This window comes from Glandiceps talaboti, chromosome 9, assembly GCF_964340395.1.
Source record: "Glandiceps talaboti chromosome 9, keGlaTala1.1, whole genome shotgun sequence".
Classification (NCBI taxonomy): domain Eukaryota; kingdom Metazoa; phylum Hemichordata; class Enteropneusta; family Spengelidae; genus Glandiceps; species Glandiceps talaboti.
The window spans coordinates 9,492,960-9,502,175 of NC_135557.1; the positions used below are offsets into that span (position 1 = coordinate 9,492,960).

The 9,216-nt window shown below is 35.7% G+C and overlaps 1 protein-coding gene across 1 annotated transcript; it reads right to left on the minus strand.

The window, feature by feature from the left end:
• Window positions 1–1,457: 1,457 nt before the first annotated feature.
• LOC144440506 (C-type lectin lectoxin-Lio3-like) lies at window positions 1,458–7,737 on the minus strand. Its single transcript, XM_078129891.1, has 5 exons — window positions 7,628–7,737; window positions 7,038–7,052; window positions 4,422–4,660; window positions 3,462–3,676; window positions 1,458–1,698 (listed from the first exon to the last, which is right to left on the minus strand). Exons 1-4 carry the CDS (start codon window positions 7,716–7,718, stop codon window positions 3,482–3,484), a joined length of 540 nt encoding a protein of 179 aa, XP_077986017.1. The 5' UTR covers window positions 7,719–7,737; the 3' UTR covers window positions 1,458–1,698; window positions 3,462–3,481.
• Between the last annotated feature and the right edge of the window lie 1,479 nt (window positions 7,738–9,216).

Here is a 9,216-nt window from a genome sequence, read left to right on the forward strand (position 1 = left end):
CGAATTCAAAGACATGTATTTAGCGAAACCAGCAGTGATCAGTCCCTTGGTGTAAGCCTTCATTATAACTAGCACTTAAATGGTGATAACAAAGTAGCAAAAATGAAAATAAAAATAAATATTGCCTATCTGATAGCCAAACAAGAACTGTCATTTTCACTATTTCCGAGTTATTGCTTTACCCAGAAAAATGGCGTCGGTATTAAATCCAACCTATGATTAAACAAATGCTCAGGGATGATCGGAACAATTGCTGCACGAATCAGGAATGACTCAGCTATCGATAGCAGAAACAAAGCTAAATATATGTCTATGTTGATTGACGGCGACACTGATAGAGTTATGCGGGAGTGTGAAAAAGTCTACATGCGACGAGTTGACAAATCGACTTGTAAACTTGTGGCGACATACTTTACAGGTTACCCCCTTTCAGAAATGAGCACCCTATATCTAGTAATACCCTTTCCGGGTGCAATATGCTGCATGTTTAGTTGTAGTGACTAGATGTCCCTATGGAAACAGTATTGTGTTCATTTGTAGCAATCGGTTAATGTTCGGTTATTGGACAAACAAACATGCATTCAGGAGTACAGCATCACCCTAGAGGAACATACACAATTGTTGGGAGGGGGCATGAACAGTTTGATGATCTGAAAGGGGGGTAATACATGTCTTGCTCATGGTTTGAACCAAATTAAACATAAATGTCATCTCACAAACTGACATACTTACATACATACATACATACATACATACATACATACATACATACATACATACATACACATCTGATTGCATAAGTTTAAAATTCGTCATCACAAGAATGCAGGTATTCATTTGGTGTGGTGTTTAGTAGATGTAATGTGACAACAATACTATTCTGAATAATTGATCTGTAATATTTCATCAAATTTGTATAATGTATAGACCTAGACAACTGAGGTAATTGACATGATGAAAGCTCTCTATGTCCATTGAAATCTAGGATGTTTTCTAGTGATCACAGTTGTGTGTACTTCACTTTTTAAAGTCATTCCACATCAATATTTATGCTTACGATCCACAGTAAATAAGCAACATGTTCTTAGCAGTTCAATACTATACTATGGCCTGGATAGTAACGTTATTTACAAATAGTTTCAATGTGTTTTGACGAAACTCTTAATTTTCCAATTCTTTTCATTTTTGTTTCTACAGTAAAGAGATACATTAACCCAGATACGTCTTTTTTCTCAGAGTTAGAAAAAATATTTATCCAAAAAGTTGTAAACATCCTGATAACAAACAGATAAACAAGGATTGATTATGTAATATTCGTCCATCGCCCAATTTCCGGTTGATGGAAGTAATTAAAGGGCACACACATAGCATCATGATGTAAGATCAATTTATTTGCTTACTAGCATACAGAGTAGGTTAACAAGCAACATAATCTACAACACAGAGATAAGGAGGATCTTGTAATTGATTGTTGAGCAATTTGAAAAAGAAAAGCACTATTAATCCGAAGCTAGGTACCCTTGTCAATTTCCACAGCAATATTAAGGCAACATCAAACTTATTAACTTTCCCATGTATGCATTTCACATAACATTTATTAGAATATCATTAATACTAGAATATTAGTAAATTATCTTATTCTAAGCTAGCAGGACGATTGTTGAATGGGTCGAAATCAAATCCTGTCCATGACCATACCTGAAACAATATAAGTAATGATTATATTGATTAAACAGTGAAATGACTGGCACTTTATATTTTATATGCATGAATCTAAAAAGGATATTTCTTGAAGTATTACTCTATTGCATGCAATGTTTACATAAATCTCAGAGGCGTTTTTAAGAGCAAATTATTTCATCACCGTTTAAGAGCGGTGCGGAGAACGACTTTCGAATTGCAAAACTGCTACCTGTGAGCTGCAAGACTATGAACTGGGACTTGCGAACTGCCACTTGCGATTTCTCGATTTCTCAGATGCACACTCAATGGTTCTAGGCTAAGCTTTCACTTGATTGAACTAGGTAATGCTTTCAGGCTGGAGAGTTATTCATTTGAATATCAAATGAGGAGTGGGAGGGGGTTCTGTCGTACTTACAAATTGTAATGTTTACAAATTTGCAAATAAAATCTCTTTAACATGTATTAGATTCCCTCTATACTATTTGCAATTGTTCAAACTTTCGCCCCTCCTTGGGTGCATACTTTTAACCGGGGAATGTGGACATCTCCAGTGCTCTGCAAGCGCGAACAAAAATACATCGATGTCTCTCTTTGAGGGCGTATTAACCTCGCTACATTGCAAATCGTATATGTCTTCTGGACTAAGTATTGTAAAATAAACATAACTCATATACGTCGACCTAAAGGCACCTAACATATCTTATAGTAAAATTAAATAACAAGTAAGTCGAAATTTCACAAGTCACAGGTCGCAGTTTCTTAGTCGCAGGTGTAGGTTTAGGTTTAGGTTTTTTGAAATCCAGTACAATGCCTCAGCCAATCGTACAAATCAATTATCCACAATAATGTAACAGAAATAGGAAATTTAAATACACGAAGAACGAAATATTATTGCAAATAACAATATCTTTAGCAATAAACATCACAAAAACATCTCATTATCTACTGTTTCAAGCAACCTGAAAGCCTTGACAAGATATACAGACAGCTTATTAATGGTGGTCTGATCCTGAGATGATAATAAACGGACTAAACTGTAATCGCTTGGATATATACTCCAGTGTGTTGGTAAAATAAGTTACTATATAAGTTCAACATAACGTGGAAAGATAAATAAAAAATGATATTCATCTTCGACAACAAGTACATTGTATTTATTTTTACAATACAAACAAAATATGTGAGAAGCATGTAGTTGAAGGTAGCGGCCTACCTCAATATTCAATTTATGAGTCGAGCAGTATTTAGCTACTAAACTAACTTTTTGTCTATAATTGAGGAAATTTTAAATACTATTCAGGTTGCAATTGTGATTTAAATTTATAGTAGGGATGTAGACTAGATGAATGAGTGATAGCAAAATGTCATTCTTGTTTACAGCATTCTTTCACTCTCTGTATAAAGTATCCAGGAAAAAACACAAGCATTGCCCACTTCTTGTTGAAACAAAACTATGCCAAAACGATATCTTAACATTAATTTTATTTTAACATACGGAGCCCACGTTGTCCTACCTGTATCATCAAGGTGTTTAAAACATGACATAACAAACGTTTGTATAGCCACAGTTGTCAATTTCTAACAATTTCAGCCAGTATGCAAGGCAACGTCTGTAGTCGCGGTCAAGTCGCAGGTCACAGTTTTGCAAATTGCTGCCCTAACAAGTCTTCCATACATCAAATTTAAGCTTGAAGGGCAATGTTTCATATTATGTACAATATGCAAACGTTATACCATTTTACTTTAGAGCAAGAAAAACCCCGTAAACTATAACATACCAAATTAAGTGAATATTGGATCATTCGCTCAATATTTTCTCACAGATATATCTTCTGTGTTTTGAGCAATCATGATCATTCCACATAACGCCATCTGTACTTATTGCGAATTCTGTACACGAGTCAATATATGAGTTGCTGTTAGGTTCCCCTTCATCCCATGGTCTGAAACCTCCCAGACTAGTATCATCAACCCATTTATCACCAGTAGATAGCTAAAATAAAATAACGATATCACAATCAAATAATAAATTTGATTTAGATGATATACTGGAGTAGAGCGGAGCGGAGCGGAGTGGAGTGGAGTGGAGTGGAGTAGAATAGAATGGAGTAGAGTAGAGTAGGGTGGAATGGAGTTGGATGGAGTAGGGTAAAATGGAGTAGAACATAGTAAAGTTGTGTACATCTGTGTAGAGTAAAGTATATTAGTGTAGGATACATCAAAGTAGAATAGAGCATACAGAGGAGCTACGTACCATAGTAGAGCAAATAATATTAGTGTAGTATAAAGTTGTGTAGTAGAGCAAAACAACATAGAGTAGAAAAGAGTATGGTAGGGTAGAGCTTAGACTAGACCACCATACAAAATTGTCTATAGTGGTCTGTGGATATAGTGAAAGTATTGTGTAGAGTATTGTGTACAGCTTTGTTTTAGAGTAGCAGTGTAGCATCAGTCGAATAGAATAAGTTATTTTGAATAAGATACGTGTATAAATATGAACGTCACTATCGATATTTTAAAGAGTACGATATTAAGTAAAGGATATACAGCAAGACACGTGATCACCAAGTTGTATACCTTATTAATACTATGGCCCCTTCTGGGCTGATAACCTGGTGATATGCCTATATCTCCATCTCTTCTTTTAACAAATTATACACCCACATACACACTCGACTCTGGTCAAATTGATCGGTTGTCAGGAGCAACATTAACATGGTAGTAATCAAGATACATACCGAATAGTATAACCCAAACCAAATATTGCAATGATATTTTGGGTTGCAGCCGGCGGTTCTCATATTTTCTACCATGCCTTTGATAAAATCATGCGTGTTTACGTCTTTATCAGTGGCCAGGTCAGCTCCCAAGCCTACGCATGTTTGTCTAGCTGTCTCCCAATTAGCTCCGTCCATGCCGATTTTGTAGCAAGAATTACCATATTCTTCCCAGGCATCAGGACAAGACAAAGTTAGCACTATAAGGTATAGACATGTTTTGTATCGGTTCAGAGTTTAATCAAAGTAGAATACGTCGTTGCACAGTTGATGCCTTTATTTATTTGCTGTACAGGCATGTCTTTAATAGTCGTTGCAATGTATTTAATACGTTGTTTCTCGTATACAGTGCACAACTTTCGTTTCATTATTGCGTCTTGTTACGGGATGTATGCACAGTACAGTATTTATACTAAAGGCGTAAGTCCAGAACTTTTTTTAAAGGTGTTCAACGGGCCATATTTATATAGCCATATTTTTGGCATTTAATTTTTTTTGGGGTGATGGCGGGGCAATATATCCCCATGCGAGCTTCGCATGTCAGTAAAATTGCTGCTGGACTATTATGTACACCTCTTCAACATTAAGGGGGTTTATTTATATTTTTTGAATAATACATGTGGCCATATAATTTTGAGTCAATTCCAAATTATGAAATATCTTATATCGTGGTAACTTGGCTCTGACGATACATATAGGATTGATTTGAAATTAAACTAAGCTGTTGCATATCCAACGTGCACTAAAGGTATGAACAAAAAATTCCGACAATGGAAAGAGGGTTGACAAGTCATTAGGCCATTCGTTATTGTGTAGAACCAAATTATACTTGACAAGAAGTCATTTACCAAGTGCACATCCGCAAAATATCTTTCACCTTTGCCAGAACAAAATACACTTCAAAGCCAGATAGCATGTACCGCATAGTATAAATGTCTCAATTTCGGCATTTAAACACAAAATTCAAGCATTGTCAGGCATTAAGTTATGATACCATATGCCTCTAAATGACCTTCTACATGATATCATTTTCAAAGGCGTTTTCACCTTTGGAGGTGTCTCCACGCAATTACTGGCAGTCACATTGGTAATTGTCTTTCTGTTAAGTCAAGAGGGTAGGTCGTTGGCGAAGTACCTCCATGTATAGGTTATGGTTCATTATGAGCCATCTCTTTAACCATGTGAAATCCCATCCTCTGTAAAGTACTCTCCTTTGGACTGTTATTGTAGCTAGTTATCACTGTTATTTTAATACATCACTATACAATATAACTATTTATCTCCACTGTAGTGTAGGTGACAGTAGGAGTGGCTAAAATAATTCTGGCGTTTCATTTGACAGGTCTTAACACTTCTGTGAGGAAAGATTGAGAGGAGCTACAAAATTTGTTTAACCCTCAACTTGAAATGGCTTGTTTTTACATCCTTATCCAACATTGTAAACATTGACCTATCTACCTAGTGTGATGGGTTAGGTTGCGCGTTGAATAGCTTTTTTAATATTTTTATAAAAAGCTACAAAGGGAGAAATATATGTAGAATGTAGAAGAAGTGTAATTTATTCTTTCTGATAAGGTTAGAGAAAGTGTGATCAAGCAAAACAGAACGACATGATATTTTCCTTTCATACATATGCTTGTTTTACCATTTCAATGAACACTAAACTTAAATGAATATAAATGACATGCTGTTAATTACGTTTGTTCAACATTCCACGATTTAAAGGAAAAGGGACACCAAACAGTTATGTTAAGTAACCTTTCTGGAAAAGGGTTTAATAATTGCCGCGAATTGCCATGGATTCACACAAATACATACACGCACGCACACACACGCGCACACACTAGGGAAATCAAGTTAGTAGCTATGGACGTTCAATAAAGTGAACCGTGACATCATGCAAACAAACCAAGGTCGGAAATTATAGGAAACCCTTACACAGTAATCGTTTATTAACCCATTAATAAAGCTAAGGGCCTCATGTAGAACCGGTTATCAATACGTAGGGCTTTCTTGCTCTTTCCAAAATATGTCCCTTTTTTGGATGCGACGAGTATTCTTTATTATTTCTTTCGATAACATCGATAAAAAAAAGTGTTAGTAGGTCGGAATTTTACTTTACTTTAAATATTCACAATAAAACTCTCCCGAAAGTATTGTAACCAGCGAGTATCTTATCAAACTACTTTAACCCCACGATAAGATACTCGCTGGTTTAAATACTTTCGAGAGGTACATGAGGTATAAAAGAAGAAGATGAAGCCACTTTTATGTTAAATAGTCGAACACATTATGAAGACTGCACTGCTGTAGTACTCTAAAAAGACTCTGTGGAATGCGATTTAAACAAAACAATTGCCATCAAATGATTCTAAGCCATGAAGGTGTACATCGAAAAAAAGTAAATTGTTACCCTTTTTGCATGCAAGTAAAATAATATGTTTCGGGTTGGAGGTTTAAACTAGGGTCGGTCAGGTTATCGGAAAAATACTACTTCTTTCTTTCTTTATTTTTTCTTTGGCCTAAGTCGAAAAGTATGGAGACAACACAATATGTCGTATTGACCTGGTTACTTACCCGGATCAGGAACGCCTGCAAGGAACATTATAAAAATGACAGATTAACACTTTGGTAATAAGCAACAAGGAGTTAATATTGCAAATTATTCTGTAACATAAATAAATCACCAGCTTCGTAATTCTAAAACAGCCCTATTTGTTTTAATGATATTAAGTAAAGACCTATACTTATAAGCGCCTTACTTCTTTCGAGTTCAAGCACATGAATACTGGGTAGCTCAGCATACTGGGTAGCTCAAAAATATAAGTGCACCAGATTTTGATATACCTATTTTCGCTGAATCAGACCCAAGACGAAGGCAACCATTGTTTTATTTACCCAACAGTGGAAATAGTTTTATTGTTGTTACATCACTTGATATTTATTTTAAAATTAACTTTGACTCGACGATATTCTTTTTAAATTAATCGAGTATTTCTATTTCGATATTGCTGCTTAACTGTAAAATGCATGAAAGCTTGAGTTTGAACCAGTGCATACTACAAGCTGCGTGATATAAAAGATGACCAATTGATGGTAATGGAACTCCTACAGTGACATTGCTTCTCGAGCGGTTTTAGATTGAACATAAATGCAATTAAACTTACATGAACCAAAATTGTCTGTCCATTCACCATTATTACATACAGCTGACTCCGTTCCAGTGACACTATATGTGGGGTCACAGTATAAGGTCATTTCCGAGCCATGGGTGAGACCACCATCAAAATAACCATTTGCAGTTTCGGGAGTCGAACAATCCGCTGTAATATTGTGGATATAAATAATGTTAACATTTTGTATAATAGTATATTTATAATTCACCATGATCCCGGCAGTCCGAGAGAGAGAGAGAGAGAGAGAGAGAGAGAGAGAGAGAGAGAGAGAGAGAGAGAGAGAGAGAGAGAGAGAGAGAGAGAGAGAGAGAGAGAGAGAGAGAGAGAGAGAGAGAGAGAGAGAGAGAGAGAGAGAGAGAGAGAGAGAGAGAGAGAGGGGGGGGGTGATGGCATGCCTGGTAAATACGTATATTCCTAAAACTATAACGAAAACAAACAAACACAAACAAACATACACCCGAATATGTCAACCTTCATCAATCTAGTTTTCAAAACGCCTTACCTGTAATAATTACAACTGAAAAAAAAGATAGACAATGTTTTTAGAACATACTTTAAAATAATGATATATGTGGTGACTTTCACTCATATTGTAACATCCACTACGTACATTGATGCATGGAAATCAGTATTATTCTAACGTACATATAGTCGGTTTGTAATTAGTATTGAGAGTTAAATTTAGAGCAATGTTGTGTTTGACGTCATTACGTCATACTTGGAAAGATAAACGCAATAGGAAATCATACAAATGAATCACAAACGACCTTCTAACAAAAGACTTTCCATTCGACAAGATTCATGAAATAACTGTGTTTGGCAGATAACAACCGAGTTGTAACGATTGAAAAATATCAAGCCCAAACTGTTCTGTCAATGATTAATTATCCAATTATCTTTTCTACCTACCTACCTACCCACCCACCTACCTACCTACCTATCTGATAACCTACCTACCTGTAATTAGTCTGTCTGTCTGTCTGTCTGCCTGTCTGTCTGTCTGTCTGTCTGTCTGTCTGTCTGTCTGTCTGTCTGTCTCTGTCTCTCTCTCTGTCTCTGTCTCTACCTACCTATCTACATACTAAACCATTCATCCATACATCCATTTTTCTCTCCCTGATTTAAATGCTGCAACTATGTGAGAACGAATTCCAATATGGAAATATCTACTACTACCATGTATGCATAAATATAGATATACCCTGATATATTTGCCGTGACATATACAAAGGGAGTTTAGTATGTTGCCGATATCACCACACGATATTTTCAGAGAACCCTTGGCATCAAAATCCCCACAACAAACATATTTCGAGGGAGCTCCTTTACAAGACTGCAAAGTTGTACACGTTACTGATATGATATTTCATTGTCCCCAGAATTATATAAATACAAGATGATAACAGTAAAAATACACAAGACAGAAATAAAAAGCTAAATGGGGTGTTCACTTTCAGTATTATCTGCAGTCTATTGCAGATTTTCGAAATATTGTTTGTTGAGGTGAGATGACATAATTATTCACTATAGGCTAGAATGATATTAAATTGATTTTAAATTATTGAAATTTCCAATAAAAC